Source organism: Stegostoma tigrinum, chromosome 6 (genome assembly GCF_030684315.1).
Source record: "Stegostoma tigrinum isolate sSteTig4 chromosome 6, sSteTig4.hap1, whole genome shotgun sequence".
In the NCBI taxonomy this organism is placed as follows: domain Eukaryota; kingdom Metazoa; phylum Chordata; class Chondrichthyes; order Orectolobiformes; family Stegostomatidae; genus Stegostoma; species Stegostoma tigrinum.
In genome coordinates, this window is record NC_081359.1 from 59,544,000 (window position 1) to 59,565,084 (window position 21,085).

Here is a 21,085-nt window from a genome sequence, read left to right on the forward strand (position 1 = left end):
AGTTTGTTGAGGTCTTGAGAAGGGCAGTCGCCATACTATGTTGTGATGCATGCTAATAGGATGCTTTCTATTGTGCATCTATAAAAATTTGAGTGTCCTTGTGGGGAGGCCAAATTTCCTTAGCTGCCTCATGAAATACAGATGTTGTTGTGTTTTCTTGACCATTGCGTTGACATGAGTGGGCCAGAACAGATTGTTGCTGATCTCTACTCCCAGGAACTTAATGCTCTCGACCATTTTCACCTCTGTACCATTGATGCAGACGGGCGCACCCTCTTCCTGAAGTCAATGACCAACTCTTCTGTTTTTCTGACGCTGATGGAGAGATTGTCATCCTTGCACCAGGCCACTAAGCACTCAATCTCTTTCCTGTAGGTGGTCTTGTCGATGTTTGAGTTCTGACCTACAATGGTGGGTGTCATCAGCAAACTTGTCAATGGCGTTGGGGCAGATGCTGGCCACACTGTTATGGGTAAATGAGGAATACAATAGGGGGATAAGTAGGTGGGGCACCTGCGTTAAGGATTATGGTGGAGGTGTTATCACCTATTCTCACTGATTGCAATCTGTAGGTCAGGAAGTCAAGGATCCAGGTCTCAGAGTTTATAGATGAATGAGTTTAGAATTATACGGTGTTCAAGTTGGAGCTGTAATCAATAAATAGGAGCCTGATGTGGGTATCCTTGCTATCCAGATTTTCCACAGATGAGTGCAGGGTTAGGGAAGAGGCACGTGCTGTGGACCTGTTGTGCCAGGACGTGAACTAAAAGGATCAAGATAATTTGGTAGACTGGAGTTGATGTGAGCCATGACTAACCTCTTAAAACGCTTCATTATTAAGGAGGTCAGAGCCACCATGAGATAGTCATTGAGGAACAGTGCATGATTTTTCTTTGGCACCGGAATAAAGGTGGTCTTCTTGAAGCAGATGGAGTTAAATATGTCTTCGAATATTCTCACCACCTGATCCACACAGGATCAGAACGCATGGCCGGGACTTCATCCTGGCCGGTCACATTCCACGGGTTCACTCTCAAGGAGGCCAATCTAACGTCCGAGACTAAATTAATCCGGGATACAGGTTATAACAGCATTTACAAACATGCAAAAAGACAAAAGCAGGAGATATCATTATGGGGAATGAGGAAATGGCTGAAGTGAACAAATATTTCGTGTTTATTTTCATAGAAGAACAACAAATAATGCAACTGAGAGAGAGGACAACAAAGGGGCCACTAACAGTGAGAAACTCAAGGTGGTTAATTTAAGCAGTGAATAAATACGGGAAATACTCAAGGTACAGAAAGCTTATAAATGTTCAAGCTGCTGAGGCCTACAGCCTAAAGTTATAAAATGAGTAGCTGCAGAGATAGTGGATATGCTGGCTATGTTCCAAAATTCCCTGTGTCTCAGTAGATTTGTAGTTAGCAAATAATTACATCCCTGCTCAAAAACGGAGGAAGAGGAAATGAAGAGGAACAATGACTGGCCAAATAGTCTGGATCCATCCATCCCCAGGGAACTTGTTCAAAATCTTTTATCAATTATTAACAATGCACTTTGAATGTCAAATTATGGCAGCAAGCAAATAAATGAAAATGGTCTCCTTGGATCCTGCAAGTTTTTCTATACACAGGTAAACTTCATGGGTTCTTTTAATTCACATTGAATCATACAGCACAGAACTGCGTAGTTTATTCTAAAGGAACAACAACTCTACCTCTTTGCCATAGGCCTGAAAACTTTTTCCTGCACTGTCCAGAAAATCTGGTTCTGACAAGAATTTTTCAGGCCCAATTAGGTTAAAAGGGCCAGGCAGAAAGAAAGTCACAATATTAATACTTTGTGATGACATACATTGAAACTACAGCTCCCTCCTCTTTATTGAGTGTACGGCATTTTACACACTTACCATAATCCAGCAAGATATATTTCTTAGCCCTAAACCTTACCCTGTATACTAAATGCAGTGCCCTCCTTTACACGCATTCCTACAGTGTGCTACCTGTTTATAAAATCAACTCCATGATGTTCTACATGCTGTTACATGGTTATCTTGATATGTCTTCTTCGCAATTCCAGCTTCTCACTCCTTCAACTAAGTACAGAAGACATCATGATCAGAAGTAAAACATCCATATGGATGGAGGTCTTCCAGCTTCCACCCTTTTACTATGTTTGTGGGTAATCCAAGGACATCCTCATTGGAAGATCCATCAAGGGACCATGGATTAGATGTAGAGAACCTGGCTCAGTTTAGTGTTTACACAAGCTTCCTGCTCTTTTCTCCTCATTCACTGGTGCTACAGCACATTTCCTTGCACTTATTCCGCTGATTGCATTTTCTGGAAAAATAAAAAGTTCACAGTCTATCAAAGGCTCCCCTTATCTTTCTTTTGTTTGCCACGGGCAACTCAGCAGGCTGTCACTGAATTAAAGTAACTCATCACTTCACAGCTTGAAGTTTATTTCAAACTCGCAAAGCATTAACTCAGCGGTTCAGAAACCGAATTTCAGAATAGTGCAATAGTTGATGTAAATCACAAAAAGCAAAGGAACAGCAAGGAATAACTGTCCTAAACAGCCAGCTCACACCACTCCATGCTGATGAGAACACCAATCCAGACATCAGTGGATCTACGTTTTAATTCTGCACTGCTTCAGAACTGCTGAATAATCTTTAAAATGGTCAACTGATAGGTAGAGAAGTCCATTACCAGCACATGTGGTGACCTCAAAATCAAAGCAGTGCCAGTCACTAAGCAGCATCTGGTAAGGCATTTGTAGCAGAGCCCTGTGACAGAACATAAGGATAGGGAGATGTCACATTCTTTGTGATACAAAATCTACTGAAGATACTTTAGGTTCCAATATGCAAATCTCTCCTGAATTGGATAGGCTTGGGAGGTGCATGAACTGAACCATTGATGATCATTTCATTCATCTTACTGCTGCCATCTGTATGTATTCATGGAGTATGCATGGAATGGGCACAGATCATAAAGCTCTTGTTCAAGATTACAACACATTCAAGAACTTCTGGCCCTTCAGCTAACCTCAGATACTTAGTTTTTCAAGACTGTCCTACAAACCATAAAATATAGGATATGGAACAGGGCAGGTCATTTGGCTCCTCAACTCTGCTCCACTATTGAATAGGATCACAATGATAGAACATTCCCCAATTTTTGTGCCAGTTTGGTTCCCTTATTTAAAGGAAAGAAACCTTTTCACTGAAGGTGTGGAGAGACTGTCTTGTGAACAAAAGCTAAACAAGTTGGGATTCAATTCACTGGCATTTAGAAAAATGAGAGGTGATCTCATTGAAACATGTAGGGTTCTTAAAGGATTTACAGGGTAAATGTTCAGAGGTGGTTTCGACCCCTTCGGAGAGACTAGGGTCACAGGCCAGGTTCTCAATATAAGGGTGCAAATTTAAGGCTGGTTCCCTGTAACTACAGATTCTTAATCTGTATGGGAATCAATCTATTTCAGACTTAAATATGCACAAGGACTCTGCCCCCAGAGTTTTCTGTGGTAAGGAGTTCCAAAGCCAAAATCCTCTCAAAGAAGAAATTGCTCCCATCTCAGCCTTAAATTTGCACTCTTTATTCTGAGAACCTGCCTTTCCACCTACAGCTGTACAAGTGGTAGAACTATGATGAAGCTATTGCAAGTCCAGTTCAGACAAGCTACACGAAACCTTAATCTTAAGAGTCATTTTTGGATACACACAGCAAGTCATTTCTAAACTTGCCAGAGTAGTTTCTTGGGCTAAAGGCACAGCGGTAACATCTTAAGCTCATAGCTCTCGGGCTCAAATCCCCACTTATTGACCATGGATGGGTCATTCATGATACAGTTTAACAGTCTGATAATCAGATTGGGAATCCTTCCAGCACTCCCACCCAATCTCTTCATTACACCACCAAAAACAAAATACTGTTGTAACTAAACAGGAAGCAGAGATTAGGCAAAAAAAGGCACTTCCCTGTTTGGTAGGATGTAATAGGTGGTGCGTAACAGTCAAAGTAATGAAGCCTCAGCTTTTCATAATTCATTCGAATGGACCAAAAGTATGTTTAGTAAATTTGCCAATGACGTAAAGATAGTAGAAAAGTTGGTTGTGAAGTGGAGACAAAGGCATATTAGTTGAAATGAGTGGGTAAAGATGTGGGAAATGGAGGATAATGAAGGAAAATACAAAACAGTCCACTTTGGCTGAAAGAACAGACAAAAAATTCCCAGAATGGTGAAAGATTGAGACATATGGTGAGAGATATGGGTGTCTTAGTCCATGCAAGTAATTAGGAAACGTAACAGAATATACTAGTTTATCAGAAGAGCAAGTGAATACAGAAATAGTGAGGTTACACTTCAGTTAAAGAAAAATACAGCACAGGAACAGGCCCTTCGGCCTTCCAAGCTTGTGCCACCACATTTTGCGCGTCCATATTGAAACTCTCTTCACACACATGACTTGTATCCCTCTACACCCTTCCTATTCATGTGTTTGTCCAGGTGTTTCTTGAAAGCTGCTGCTGTGTCTGTTTCCATTATCTCCTTTGGTACCAGGCTCCAGGCACTCACCGCCCTTTATGTGAAAAATGTGCCTCGCGCATCTCATTTAAACTCGCCTGTATTCTCTAGTAATTGACACTTCCACCCTGGGAAAAAGACTCATACTTTCCACTCTATCTGCGCCATTCACAATCTTACAAACTTCAAATAGGTTGCCCCTCAACCTCCTGCATTCCAGTGAAAACAAACCCTGTGCTGTATTTTTCTTTAGTAAAGTTAGTAGGAACTGCAGATGCTAGAGAATCTGGGATAACAAGGTGTAGAGCTGTATGAACACAGCAGGCCAAGCAGCATCAGAGGAGCAGGAAGGCTGATGTTTCCGGTCCGAAACATCAGCGTTCCTGCTCCTCTGATGCTGCTTGGCCTGCTGTGTTCATCCAGCTCTACAACTTGTTATCTCAGTCTTGCAAACCTTACTTCATAGCTAAAATCCCCCATATCAGGCAACATCCAGGTAAACCTTTTCGGTACCCTCTCTAAAACTACATCCTTTCGGTAGTGTAATATTCCAAATGTGTGGCCTAACTAAAATTCTATAAGACTGCAGCATAACTTGTCTATCCTTACACTCAATGCCCCTTCCAATGAAGGCAAACATACCATAAGCCGTTTTGACTAACTTATCTACCTGCACTGCCACCTTCAGTGATTTGTGGACCTGCACACCCAGATTCTTCTGCATATCAGTACTCCTAAGGGTTCTGCCATTCACCATATAATTTCCATCTGTACTTGACCTTCCAAAATGCATCATCTCACATTTTGTCTGGATTAAACGCCATCTGTCATTTTTCTGCCCATGCCTCCAACGGATCCACATCCTGTTTTATCCTCTGACAATCCTCCTCACTGTCTGCAACTTCACCAATCTTTGTATCATCTACAACCTCACTAATTAGACCAGTCACATTTTCCTCCAAATCATTTATACAAACCATGAACAGCACGGGTCCCAGCATTGATCCTTGTGGAACACCATTAGTCAAAATCCTCCATTCTGAAAAGCATCCTTCCATCGCAACCCTCTTGTCTCCTACGACTAAGCCAGTTCTGTGCCAACTGCTGATAACATGCGACTTAAGTTTTTGCACTAGTCTGCCATGAGGGATCTTCTCAACGGCTCTAGTGAAGTCTATGCAGACAACATCAACCACTTTTCCCTCAATCATCTTTATCACCTCAAGAAACTCCATTAAGTTAGTGAGGCACGATCTTCTCGCACAAAACCAGGCTATCGCTAATAAGTACATTTCCTTCTAATTACGTATAGATGTCATGCCTGAGATTCTTTTCCAATAATTTCGCTACCACCTACATCATACGCACAGACCTGAAATTTACAGAATTATCCCTGCTACCCTTCTTTAACAACAGGACAATACTGGCTATTCTAGTCCTCTGGGACCTCACTTGTGGCTAAAGAGGATACAAAGATGCCTGACAATGTTGCAGCAATTTGTTGTCTTGCCTCCCTCAATATTCTGGGATAGATCCCATCAGGACCTGGGGACGTATCTACCTTACTACCTTGTAAGACACACATCTCCTCTTCCTTTCGACATTCCCTTCCCCGAGATCATCCACTACCAATTCCTTCTCTTTGGTGAATACTGACACAAAGTATTTATTTATGACCTCATCTACCTCTTCTGGCTCCACACATACATTCCCTCCTTTGTCCTTATGTGGGCCAATGCTTTCCCTGGCTACCGTCTTGATTTTTGTATATGTTATATATTTTTTATATTGTTAAAGAAAGGTACATGAGACTACATCTGGAGTGCTGTGTACTGCACTGATCTCCTTACTTAAGGGGAGATGTAAGTACCTTCAAAGCAGTTCAGACAAGCTGCCTAACATACCTCGAACAGGCAGGTTGTTTTATGAGGAGCAGCAAGGCTTGCAACTAATAGAGTTAAGAAAAGTGGAACACAACTTCATTGAAACATCTACAATGCTGACAAGATCTTTCAAGGCAGTGTTGAAAGAGATTTCCTCCTGGAGCGAATGTAGAGCTAGGAATCCCTGTTTAAAAATAAGATGTTGTTAATTTGTGGCGTTGATGAGGAGGCTATTTTTCTCAGAGAATCCTGAGTGTTTGGAACTGTTTCTCAAAAATGTGATGAAAGCAGAATCTATGATTTTGTTTTAAAGACAGAGACAGATTCTTGGTAGTTAAGTGGTTAAAGGCTGTTGGGGTTAGGCAAGAATGTGGCACAGTCAGAAGCAATGATTTTTAAACGGTGGAGTGGGATTAAGAAGTTGAGTGCCTACCTCTCTCCGAATATATATGTATATAAATAAGAATCGTTAGACAAGGTGGTGGAAAAATCAGGCACCCTCACTAGGCAATGAAAGGTGAAGAACGAAATGCGAATTTATGGGATGTAACCAACCACGGATAAAAATGGCTTTGCTTCCCACGCCTGCGACATAACGCCAGGGGTCCCCAAGACTTTATGTTTGGACAATTTCCAGCGCTCGTCTGAATGATGTCCCTAGAGGACATTCAACAACATAAAGAATTCTATACATGGGCTGATGACACTGAGTTGTCTCTCAAAACTATCTCCTTCAACTATCTCTAAACTACCAAAAGGCTTCCCTAACATTCAGTGGTAATGCAACAGACAATTTCCTCAACTTAAATATTTGGAAGACTGACATCATTTGCATTCTCCATCACAGGCTATGCTCCCTGTCTCCAAATCCATCACTCTCCCTAGGAAATGAAACAGATTATGTGCAACCTGGGCGTTGAAGCTGATCCAGTTCATGTCCACAAATTCACACCATCCACCAGACATCATCACCCAATTACTCTCCTACTTCAGTTGATCTGCTGCTGAAACGCTTGCTTATGCTTTCACCATCTCCAAATGTCACTATCCTATTCCAGGTTAGGTTTCATTTTCAATGTTCAAATTTAGACTGATTCAAATTTCTGCACCTATATCTGAACTTGCATCAAGTCCTACTCGCCTATCACCTCTGTACTCACCCAACAGTTCCCAGTTCAGCAATGCCTCAATTAGATCATTTCAATCATTCTCTTTTAAATGGCAAGTTGTTCCTATCTTTCAGTTAGCAATATATTTCCTATTTCCAATTGTAATAAACATTTTGGAATCTTGTACCTCAACCTAAGCTGTCATCAATAACTTAGACATACCCCCAATAGTTGTAACCCATTCTTTCAGAAGTGATTTTACATCTTTCAATTCATAGGCTCCAGCGAGGTTGGCTCTCAAATAAACTAAATCAGTGCTAATTTCACACTGAGAGGACACTTTATGTTGCTGGTCAGAAGCGGAATTGCCAGGATCAACCTGTAAGTAAAAAAAAAGCAATGATTTAGAACAACGATCATTACTAACACTGAAGTTTTTGATACTCAATAACACTACCATGATAGAAAGTGTTCTTCTTAACAGAAATACATGGTACAACAATAACAAGTAAAACAGGCGGCTGCATAATGGCAATTTCATGGCAGAGCTTTACTATCTAATTATACCTGAAGATTTTCTTCAACTTGGTGGTCATGTCGGATCAAGTCAGGCAACACTTTATGCGGACTGACAGTTAACTTATTTTTAAGAGGACTCTGAACTTTAGTGGGACTGGTCTGATTCTTCTTGAAACGTTTCTTTGACTTTTCAGGAATGGTATTCTTTAATTGAAGCAATGGATTCTTCATGCCTGAAACGGTAACATATAGCTTTTAATCTCATTTCTGAAACCCTTCTCACTTTAGAAAAGGCACTGAGCTAGTTTAAATTACTTACTCCAATGGTCTCCCAAGCACTCACTACCAAAGTCTAGCAACATTCACATAAATAAGTTCCACACACCTATTTCCTACTGCCAAGTTTGTAAATTTTATTTCATGAGCTTCACCTTTCCTCACAGGTCTGTTGTGTGGCATTGTATCAAAGGAGCACTGAAAGTCCATCTTTTGGAATACAGTGTAGAGTTCTGGTTTCCCTGCTATAAGAAGAACATCACTAAATTGGAAGGTGCAGAAAACATTTACCAGGATGTTGCCAGGACTGGACGATTCGCGTTATAAAAACCGGCTGGATAAGCTGGGACTTTTATCACTACAGCGTAGGCGGTTGAGGGGTGACTTTATACAGGTTTATAATATCATGGGCCCATAGAAAAGGTGAATAGCAAAGGGTTTACCCTAGAGTTGGGGAGTTCAAAACTAGGGAAAAAATTTTAAGGTCAGAGGAGAAAGATTTAAAAGGGACCTGAGGGGAAAGCTTTTCACACAGTGGGTGGATTGTATGTGGAATGAACTGCCCAAGGAAGTGGTAAATGTAGTTACAGTTATGACATTTAAAAGACAGCTGGACAGGTTTGTGAATAGGGACAGTTAAAAAGGGATATGGGCAAATGCAGGTAATTGGGACAAGATTAGTTTGGGAAACTTGGTCAACATGGACAAGTTGGACCAAAGGGTCCATTTCCATGGTAGATGATTCTATCAACATTCCCCTAAAGCTTTCCATTAGATAAATATGACTTCCACTTTAGAAATCCTTGTTAACGTTTGCTGATCAAGTCACCTTTTTCCGCATAGCCATTAATTCTATCCCAAATAACTGTTGCTTGAAACTTCCCCACCATTTAAGTTGAACTGATTGGTCTCCAACACTGAAGCTGAACTGACTGGTCCTAGGTATGCCACATCTTTATGAAAAACTATATAGCGAGGTGGTGAGTATTGGGTTCATTCACATGTTTTCTCACTGATACAAGCAATTTTATTCGTGGAGCAGGAATTTATGGGAAATAGGCAGACTGAGCAAGTATGAGAAAAAAAATCTGCCAGAAGCTCTAAACCAACAAGCAAGGTGGCAGTGAAGCCTATAATTGTATGGGGATGTCTTCAATTGTGAGTGCTTAGAGAATTGCAGGTTAGCCTGTCCAAATACCGGTCGAAGAATCTCACGGCTGGATCTTCCGTCTATGAATAGTTGACAGCAGGATACTACTGTGTGCATAATTTTAAAATTTATGCTGTTTCCTAGACTGGAACAAAATCAACAGCACACAGTAAATCTAAGCTGCTACACATGAGCCTAGTTAAGAGAGTCCACCAAATTCCCAAGTTTCTATCTTTAAATTCATGCATTAGGAAAACATTAAGTTTATGGTTTGCATTTATGCTTCATACAAACCTCTTTCCATCATATGTTACAACCTATCACTGCTTCACTCTATTAACTTCTCCATCACATATTTGTCTAGTTATGAAGTTAAGCTGAGCAACTTCAGAATTTTAAGAGTTTCCACTAGGATTAACAAAGGTGTCTCATATACTCACCTTGCCGATGTCTTTGATCATAAGCAACTCTCAGTTCTTCTTGTACATCAGTGGGCAAGGCAGCAAAAACCTCAGGGTCAACCTGTATTTAATAAACAAAATATCCTGAATATTAAATCCTGTTACAGCTAAAAGCTGGTGCTCTCTTGCTGTTGCTAGCATTGCATGCGAGACAGTCTACTTGACTGGGCTTTGCTTTGCCAAACGTGTTTGTGGGATGTTACTATATCAGAACAGTTAATTAATAGTGGTTAATATATATTATTATTATTGTTGTTAAGCATTTCAATAGTTCATGTTGAGCTAATTCTTTTATTTTTATTTTGTGTGTATTTTAACTGTAGTGTAAAAATAAAGTGTGTTTTGCTTAAAGTCAAGTAGTTTGACCAATCGAGTTGCATCTGGAATGCAACGCCTTACATTTAAGAAAAAGTTAGGGTCTGGGCTGTCTTAGTATATTTTGAGGGGGTTTGATCTAGTCCACAACAAGTGGTCAACTTTGTACATGTCAAGGACCCACAGACAACAGTATATAACAGATATAATTTAGCAGAAGGAGCGTAAACAGAAAATACCCTACCTGTGAAAAAGCTGGGAGGGCTACAATCATTCCAGCAGTGTTGCTTGGTTCCTGAGGTCCAGGTAATTCCAGAATTACTGTCCCCATTGACACAGGTACTTGTCCAGTAACAGTGCTTTTCGCTGATTCTTTGACATGGGTAGCTGTAGAATTAGGCTGCTGTTGAGCCGAGTATGTCTGTTCCACCTGCTCTCTAATATCTGGAGGAAGTGCAGCCAAAACAGAAGGATCTATCTACAGTAAGAAATTAAAACAAAATATTACCCTTCTGAACTATTTTATCTAAGTGGTCTTCTGAAAAGTTTTCGTTTACATTTCGCTCGGCAAAACATATGGTGCAGAATGGATCTTAATGAAAGTTCTATACATCTAGCATTACAACGTAATTTTTCCAGAGTTATGCACTCCAAGGAATCACCAATATCCCTGTAGCACCCTTAATGTAATAAATCACTCCCAGGTGATACATTTGAGCGTTACCGCATTATTAGACCACAGGTCAAAGAAGGCAACAGCCAAGAGATAATAGGAACTGCAGATGCTGGAGAATCCGTGCTAACAAGGTGTGGAGCTGGATTAACACAGCAGGCCAAGCAGCATCTAAGAGATTGGTTAACAAGTTTCTTATTGGAGGAAGTTGAGGAAGAGGTGTAAGGATGGAATTCCAGTGCTTCTGCTGAAGACTCACCATTTAAAAATTCAGCTTTCAATGGTGCAGCAATTAGAAGTGAGGGTGCACAAGAGGGCAGAATGGGATGAGCACAGGTATCTTAGAAAATTTGGGGCTGCAGGAGACTTTAGAAATAAGCAGGGATGAGGCCAAGTGAGAATTTGAAAATGAAGTTGAGCATGTTACAATCAAGACGTTTCTCAACAGGAAGCCAATGTATGTTAGCAATCATTGGCTAAGAGATGAATAGGACTTGGGAGAATGCAAAGACACAGGACAGAGTTTTGTACGTTGCTCAGTTTACAGAGGGTGAAATATGGCAGGCCAGCTAAGAAAATGTCAGAATTGTCAAATCTACAGGTAACAAAGGCATGAATGAGGGGTTCAGCAGCATATGAAATCTCATTTCATGATCCAGGCAGTAGTGCTGCTTTTTAGTTTTCTCAATGCTGCAAAATGTAAAGCAACCTAAGACTTTGTTGCATTATAACTTACATATAAGAGCCAGTTTGAAACCAGAAAAAGAAACTGTGAACGTAAAGTGCACAGATACAAAAATTGTTATGTATTACCACAGTTTTATTCCACCATTGTGAAAATGTACACCTCGCTAAACATTGTTATACATCTAAGGATGTGTTGCTTAGGTTTAAAAGAAAAACTTGAGGAAGTGACTTGCATTGCTCTGCAACTACTCTAGGAATGTAATGACTATTAAAGCAGATTTACACTGAGCAGGAAGATATTGCTCAGAGATAATGGGAACTGCAGATGCTGGAGATTCCAAGATAACAAAATGTGAGGCTGGATGAACACAGCAGGCCAAGCAGCATCTCAGGAGCACAAACAAAATGTGAGGCTGGATGAACACAGCAGGCCAAGCAGCATCTCAGGAGTGAGTGTGCTCCTGAGATGCTGCTTGGCCTGCTGTGTTCAGGAAGATATTGCTAATCTCTTATAACAATTACACAAATGCAGGCTTAAATTCAAAAACAGAATCACCCAGTTTCATCACATTGTGGCTACTATATGCACGACAACATCAGGAAATTTCTCATACATTAATCTTCGTACCTGAGAAGGGGATGGCACTTCAATACTAACGTCACGTTGGAGGTTATGGGTGACTGCATTCTCAGGGGTGTGTGCTCCAGCAGATTTTATCGAGATTTCTGCACCATTGAGATTTGTATCTCGATGAGGTAAAAGCAAAACAGGACTTCCTGCTTCTGCCGTCTTCTTCTGTATACCATCTGGGTCTGTGATCATATTTAAAAAGAAAACATAGCAATGACAATATTACGACGAGATACAGTTCAGGCAAGTATAATGTAATTGACATTGCACAAGTATGGTAAGTCATGTAATTCAAAATAGTGGCAGTATTAAAGAGTTTTGATTTTTGTAGATGTCTTTCAAATGGCCTCATATGAACCAACTATGCCTTATGAGCAGAACAATTTTCCATACTATCAAGCAATATTTTTACTGCGATGTCTGACATGGAGGTGAAGGTCCATAAATAACAAATTACATTTCCACTGCAAATATGAGCAGTGAATCAAACATAATGAGAAACAAATCAACTCTTCTTACTCCCTACCTTATATAGCACCAAAAAACAATTCAACGCAGACGGATATAATTGCAAGAAACTCAGAATCTTTCATCTACCACGGGCAACAGAAATGATTGTTATTTCCTTGAAAAGATGCATTATTTTAAGTCTTTTGCATGTGTCTGTTTTGTTAACAGGCATAGCTGTCAGAGAAAATGCCACGAAAATCTTGTCTACTTCAGTCCTATGATCAAAGCAAAGCAGTTTTGATGTTGGCACCTTTAATTGTATCACAGCAACTGAATCCAGACAGAAGAATCTTCTAACGAATGTTGAATGGCCAAAAGTCAAGAACACCCAAGTAACTTAATTTAATATAGTAATATGAAATTTGTTCCTGCATGCTTGATTGGCAACTACTCTTCAATATAACTTTCTTTCAGTTTAGTCTTATAACTGTAATTTTCAAAGGTACTTGTTAATCATTTTTTTAACAAACTGGTGAATCTATTGGGAGCAACTGAAGTTAGCTTTGTCCAAGTGTGTTTGGAGACAAAAGGTGATAGTCAGTTAAACTTTGTGGTTAATGAAAACAGAAAACTACTATGAATTACAGTATATTTTAGCAGAGAATCTGCAAACCTTTTTACGTTATAATGAAGAGTTTACGAAGTTTGACATTTACGAAAAAAAGGTTGGGATTCTTAGCCTTTCAATTACTAACCCTGTAATAAAAGTCACAGGGCAAAATATTATGAATTTTATACCGAAATGAAGGGGTTGAAAGTTGCTTTAGGCTGATAATCTACCTGTTCTTAACTTCTAGATAGTAATGCAATTTGTTTTGTAAAGTTTTGCTTTTCAACCAATAGCACATGGGCATTGGTTTATTTATGTGAAGGGATTTAAAACTTGGCCTCTATTTATAGTTCAAATCCTCCAATCCTGGAAATATCTTGTAAAGCCTTTCTGAGCCCTCTCCTAGAATGAAGGCTGTTCCGAACAGCTAAAGGGATAACCTATCACAAGAAAATAGCTTAGTTCAATTCGAGACTTACAGCATTTGGTTATACGCCTACTATTTGTCATAGTAGAAGTGGAAGAAGTCTAAGATCTCAGCTGTGTGAACATAGCAGGGTAAACGCCTTATAACTCAAATGCTGGACATGAAAAGAAACATTTAATTCACACCCCCAGGTTTGACAGAGAAGGGAACGATCTCTGGTTTTTGAGCAACTGTAAAATGAAGGTGTTGGGCAGCCGATAGGATATTATTTTGTCTTGTATTTTGAAACCTTTCAAATACTAATGAATTTAGATAGCTTAGTTTGATTAATTTTACTTTTATCTTTGGATAATAAACTTCTGTTTCATTGTTAATGCTGATTCTGTAACATTGTTTATGTTTCAGTGAAAGATTGAAAGACATGCTAAAAGAAATAAAATAATGATCTACCAATCCAGATTTAATTCTGAAACTGACTTGTCTGCTAGAAACATGACAAAGGTCACACCACATGACGTGGTCATCACAGAAGTCAATAATATCTGCAAAAATTCAAAAGCATTCCAAACTCTTCCTTCATCTTTCTTAAGCTTCATAATTGGGTGTGGAAGGACTGCAGAGCTAAGATCTGTACCATTGGTCATGGGATCGTTTAGCTTGGTCTATTACTTGTTGCTTATGCCGTTTAGCATCAAGATGGTCCTGTTTGGTGGCTTCACTGGATTGATACCTCACTTGTCTGGTGAGGCTCCTGACATGCCCTCCTGCTCTTTCCATTAAACCAGCACTGATACTTGTTGAGTGGGGGATAGTTGAGGCTAAGATGTTGCAGATTGTGTTGAGAGTACGATTCTGCTGTTGTCGATGGCCCACAGTGCCTCATGGATGTCCACTCTTGACTTGTGAGGCCTGTTTGAAGTCTCTTCCATTTAGCACGATGGTGGCGCCACACGAATCAACAGTGTGTGTTCTCAACGCGAAGGCAGGATTTTGTCTCCACAAGGACTGTGTGGTGGTCAGTCTGATTGATACTGTCACAGACAGATGTATCTGCAGCAGGAAGATTAGTAAGGATGAAGTCAAGCACACATTCCCTTCTGGTCAGTCCCCTCACTGTCTCTGCAGATCCAATCAAGCAGCAAAATTCTTTAGGAACTGACGCAGCTCAGTCTGCAGCATTGGTACTGATACATGCTTGGTGGTGGACACTGAAATCCCCCACCCAGAGTACATTTTGTGCCCTTGACACCCTCGGTGCTTCGTCTAGATATTGTTCAACATGAAGAGTGCTGATTTGTCAGCTGACGGATGACAGTTAGTTGTAATCAGTACGAGGTTTCCTGGCTTATGTTTAGCCTGATGCCATGCGACTGCATGAAGTCCAGAGTCAATGCTGAGGTCACCCAGGGAAACTTCCTGCTGACTGTATACCACTGAGGTGCCACCTCTACTGCGTCTGTCCTGCTTGTGGGACAGGACATATCCAAAAATGGTGATGTCCGGGATATTGTCTGGAAGGTACAATTCCACGAGTATGACTAGCCTGTGAGACATCTCTCCCAGTTTCTGGTGACCTGACATGAGTCACTTTATAATTAGTGGACCAATTGCTTCATGCCTCCTGCAAAGAAAGCTGGAAGAGGTGGTCAGATAGCAGGTCTTGGGAAGCAAAGAGTATCTCATCGAAGTATACGGACTGGAGCTACTGAACCAGGGTTTTCCTAGTTTTCTTTTTTCCACCAATAACACCAATGCTTTTTTGCAGTCTGTCTGTGCACGCCAGGGTTTTAAAAAAGACGTTAAAGTTTTAATTAGCAAGAGATATATGTAGAAAATTTGTAGATTTGCTTTGCTAGCAGTTAGTATTTATTAGTACAGAAACATAGAAAATAGGACCAAAAGCAGACCATTCAGCCCTTCAAGTCTGCTCTGTCATTCAACATGATCATGGCTGATCATCCAACTGAGTACCCTGTTTCTGATTTCTTCTCATACTGCTTGATCCCCATCTCAAACTCCTTCTCAAAAACATTCACTATTTTGGTTTCAACCAATTTAGGTGGCAGATAATTCTACAGGCTCACCACCTTCTGGATAAAGGAATTTCTCATTTTACTTCAAAGTAGCCCACCCTGAATCCTTAGACTATGAACCCTGGCAATGGACTGCCTGTTCATCGGGAACATGCCTCCTGTGTTTACATTGTTGAGTCCTGTTAGAATTTTGCAGATTCTCATTCTTCTAAACTCTAGTGTATACAGTCCTAACTAATCCAGTCTCTCTTCATAAGTCAATCCTGCCGTCTCAGAAACATTCTGGTAAACTTTCACTGCTCTTCCTCCCTAGCCAGAACATCTTTCATTAAATAAGGTAACCAAAACGGCACACAACCTTCCAAGTGTGGTGTCACCAAAGCCCTTTGTAATTGCAGCAAGTCATTCCTGCTCCTGTACTCAAATCATCTCACTATGAACATCAACGTTATTTGCCTTCTTTACTGCCTGCTGCACCTGCTTGTTTACCTTCAGCGACTGGTGTACAAGGACACCAAAGCCTCACTGTACCTGCCCTTTGTTCAATCTATCACCATTCAGATAATCTGCATTCTTGTTTTTTAACTACCTCAAATTATATACTAAGTAGTACTGTTATTAAGTACAGGAACTTGGTCAGTGATTTCCGGTAACTTCTATTCAACCAAATAGGTTAGATTAGGAACTTTGTGCACATGATTAAACCATTAACCTCTGTGGTTACCCTGGTGCAGTGCAGTACAGTTCAGTTCAGTTCAGTTCAGTTCAAGAATTAGTGCACCAGCCCAAGTGGATCGTAACAACAACTTCAAGAAATTCAACATCTTTCTTGTCGGCTTGTTTCCGTATCAATTTGCAAGTTAAAATCTCCCAGTTAAACCATTTTGTTGTTACTACAAGCTCCTCTAATGTTGCAATATATACCACTTTACACGTGCTACCATGGAATCCATGCATACCTCATTCTCTTTCCCAGCTTCTCTCTAGTCTCCAACTTTTTTTCAGTTTGCTTTCTGTCAACATCCCTAATTTTCTCTCACTCCTTTCCAACAATTTCGTCCTTCAGTTTATAAAAGGTACCTCATTTTTATCAAAATTTGCAAACCTTCTGAAAGCCTGTTTTGCACAGCTTTTTGGGTTCTTGATGCCTGAAAAATGTCCACCTTTGAACACGAAGCCCCAGTAGTTGAATTATTTTGCACAAATGAAGAAATGGGAGCAAAAGAAGCTTTAAAGTCTGGGGTTAAATGATGCATCTGAATTCCAACCTAAAGAATAAGAACAAAAAAGACTAGATTCCATTCAAATACATTCCCATATGATTAAAATAATTTATTTCACATTTTATTCACTACTGTTTTTAAGTTTACATAACATCTCTCAACATGTATATGTATTCCTCAATTCACTCTAATATTGTAGTTCATTGTACAGATGCCAAACCACAAGATGCACTGAACAGCAATATTGTGTCACAAACAATAAAGTAAAACGAATGTTATACAGAGGGAATTCAAATGATTTGTCATGCTGCGTTAACAAGAGTGTGGGAGTAGAGATGATCTGCGGGTACACTTAAGTAATATGTGAAATGCTAAATTCATAGTGATTAAAACATAACTTTTAATGATTCAATTTTATTATCTTCTTTAAAAATTCTACAAAAGCTCTGTTATTACTTGACCTACTCTTTTCTCACTTACTAGAACAGTTTCAGTAACTTAGATTTGAATGTTTTGCAGTTACAGTCGCCAGTTCTATGAAAATAGAGACAAACTAATTTTTAACTATGTTACGCATTGTCAATCAACTTGAAATACACTGTAATTTCTATTGTTTAATACATTTGCTTAGATTAAAGGTAGAATGTTGTTTTTGTTCCTATCTCTCAAAAACATTCCAATAGCAAAAGTAGTTTCTACTGGCATTAAATACTGTATGCTGTAGTCAGACTTTTGGTTTTATGCATTTCCGTAAAGAGATTGTAAATTCATTAAACACAGTGCGTCTAGTGGAACACCACATATTTAGGGTATTTCACCTGTTAATTAAAGTCTATACTACATACTACTCTGAAAGCCACAACATCATTATGATGATAATAAATATGTTAGCAGGTAATTATCTTCAATTAGGGACAGAATTGGAAATTTGCTGCTTCAATCAGCTCAAAATATTTATTGCACCACAGTAAATTATGCATTATTTATGAATAGATCATTCTAATTATAGGAATGCAGACTTTATTGATGACTAAATATAGAAAAAAAATGAAAACTCAAATTTACATGCAATCCTGCCACATTATGTTGATGAAGAAAGGTCTTAATTAATAGTTACTAGCTGTTTGATGGATCATTAGCTAAAATAACTTGGCAAATTAGGTGAAAGGATAGTCCATAAGAGAAGAAGTGGCAGATGTAGATGTATAGGGATTGTTCAGAACTCAGAACCAGTACATCTGTTGAAAAAGAATAAACCTAAATTCCTCATCATCCCTGGTTAACTAAAATGTTAAAGGGAATATCAAAGTAAGTGCATGTAATTACAGAAATTTAGTTGGCAGGTCCCAAGTCTGGATAGAGCATAAAAAAAAAACAAAGAATGACTAAAAGGTGGAAAGAATTACAGTAAGAAAGAACGATAGGAGACAAACATATCTATAGAATTTAAAAATGACAAGTATTAACAAAGTGAATGCTGCTCCTATAGTAACTGAGCCTGGGAAATTCATTATGGAAAATAAGGAGATGGCAAATGAATTGAACTGATATTCTGCATCAGTTTTTTGCTGTATAGGTTGCAAGTAATATCACAAAAATAGCTGAGAGTTTGAAAATGCAAGGGAAGGAGGAACTAAGCAAATTGCTGGAGCTGTGAATTCGCAGGTCCCAGGTTCTAATGGACTTCAACCTAAGATCCTAAAACAGCTAGTGAGATAACTGACACACTCAAATTTCCCAAATCTGGGGAAGGTTCTATTGGACTATATGACAGCAAATGTAACTCCATTTAAAATCAGAGGGAGACACAAAGTGGACAACTTCATGCCAGTTAGCTTAACATTTGTAATCATGAAAATGTTAGCAGATATTACGAAAGGCCTTACAGCAGGGTACAAAGAAAAATTCAAGATAATCAGACAGAGTGAACATTAACTATGTTTAACAAAATTATTAGAGCTCTTTGAAGATGGATGGATGAATGGTTGCTATGGATAAAGAGGAAATGGAAGATGTACTGAACTTGGATTTCCAGAAGCATCTGATTCGGTGTTACTTGAAAGGTTAGTGTGGAAAAATAAAGGCTTATCATGTAAGCAATAATATATTAACATGGACAATAGACTAAAGGAAGTAGTGAACAAACATAATGGATCTTTCCATTAGTAAGCTGCAACAAATCGTGTGCCACAGGGATCAGTGCTGGAGCTGCAAAATTTTACAATTCATATAAATGCCTTGGATGAAGGGACAAACGTATGGTTGGCAAATTTGCTAATGGCACAAAGGTAAGTAGTAGTTGTGAAGGAGATATAAAAGATACAAAGGGATATAGATAAGCTAAGTGAGTGGACAAAGATCTGGCAAATCAAGTATAATGTGGGAAAATGCAAAATTGTCCATTTACACAGTCATGGTGTAATACTGCAAAAGAACAGAAGCTTTGGTTCAACTTGTCTGTGCTGACCATACATCCTAAACTGATCTAGTACCATTTGCCAGCATTTAGCCCATATCCCTTTAAACCCTTCCTATTCATATACCCATCCAAATGCCTTTTAAATGCTTCAATTATACCAGCCTCCACCACTTCCTCTAGCAGCCCGTTACATACATGCACCACCCTCTGCATGGAAAAAACTTGTCCCTTAGGTCTCTTAAATTTCCCCTGTCACCTTAAACCTATGCTTTCTAGTTGTGACTTTCCCCTACCCATACCTTCACTACTCACCTTATCCATGCCCCTCATGACGTTATAAATCTCTATAACGTCACGATAAAAAATAAATAAAGCAACTACCTAGGTGGTCAGAGAGACTGCAGAGCTCCGAAATGTACAGGGATTTGGGTGTCCAACTGCATGAATCACAAAAAGTTGATATCGATGTTCCAGAAAGTAATTTAAAAAACTACTAGAATGTTATTGTTCACTGAGAGCAGAATAGAACACAAAAGTGGGGAAGGGCTCTTGTGGCAGAATGATAGTGTCCCTACCTCCACGGCAAGAGCACAGGTTCAAGTCCCAACTTCTCCAGGGGTGTGTAATAACATCATTGAGCAGATTGGTTAGAAAATATCTACACAAGTAGGGAGGTTATGCTTCAGTTATCCATGGCTTTGGTGATACATTATCAGTACTGTGTTCAGAACTGGTCTCCTTATTTAAGAATGCACATAAAGACATTGGAAGCAGGTTAGAGAAATTTGAATAATTAGTACCCGAATGGACGGGTGTTTTATGTGAAAAGGTTCGACAAGCTTGGCTTGTATCCACTAAAGTTTAAAAGATCAATAGGTGACTTGATTGAAACATACAGGATCCAGAGGGGACTCGATAGGGTGGAAGGGAAAGAATATTTCATCCTGTAGAAGAATTTAGAATGAAGGGTCAGTGTTGAAGCAGCTGCCCATTTAAGACACAGACACACACACACGATTGATTTCATTCACGATGTGTGTGTACTTGCAGATACATTCTGTTTTGCTCAAAGGAAAACTGATCCCAGTTTAAAACTTAGAACAATCATAAGCAAGACCCCACACCTAAAATGCATTGTCACTATACAAAGAGAAGACCTGTCAGGCCAGTGATAAAAACTTTAATTATTTCGGGATAATGACTTGAGGGCAATCTAGATTTTACATTTTAATCAACAGTCTCCTTCCTAACTAATTAAAAATTCAACAAGAGGCAGCCAGCTTTCGGATAGTTACCTTTCTGCTTATAAATTCTGTGTCTTATCCCCTCTCTTTTACAGTATGCCTGAGGAAGGAGCTGAGCTCAGAAAGCTTGTGTTTTCAAATAAACATTTTGGCGTGTGATTTTTGACCTTGTCTTTCCTTCAGTAGATGCTGCAAATTGGACAAGTCTGAACCTTTCGTACATTAGTCAGAGCCCTTTCGTAAGTTAATCAGACACTCTGCAGTTATTGCACACCTTCATATCAACAAGAATCAAGCCAATAGATATAGTGAACAAATACTATACAGCTGCTTATCACAAGCACAGATTCAGCTAAAAGATAATGAACAGTTATGGCTTTGATTTTATTGTGAGGAGATTTATTTGATTAAATAATTAAAGTCAAAATTTTAAACT

General features: G+C 39.3%; 1 protein-coding gene across 2 annotated transcripts in view; it reads right to left on the reverse strand.

Moving 5' to 3' along the window:
• The window catches only part of rev1 (REV1 DNA directed polymerase), a 115,460-nt gene that overhangs the window by 17,338 nt on the left and 77,037 nt on the right, over positions 1-21,085 (reverse strand). For both annotated transcript variants that reach the window (XM_048533281.2, XM_048533283.2), the window contains 6 exons: positions 16,869-17,031; positions 12,241-12,425; positions 10,497-10,730; positions 9,917-9,998; positions 8,099-8,283; positions 7,754-7,910 (listed from right to left, as the gene is read on the reverse strand). In XM_048533281.2, the coding sequence (XP_048389238.1) occupies positions 7,754-7,910; positions 8,099-8,283; positions 9,917-9,998; positions 10,497-10,730; positions 12,241-12,425; positions 16,869-17,031 (1,006 nt within the window). The remainder of the gene's footprint in view (positions 1-7,753; positions 7,911-8,098; positions 8,284-9,916; positions 9,999-10,496; positions 10,731-12,240; positions 12,426-16,868; positions 17,032-21,085) is intronic.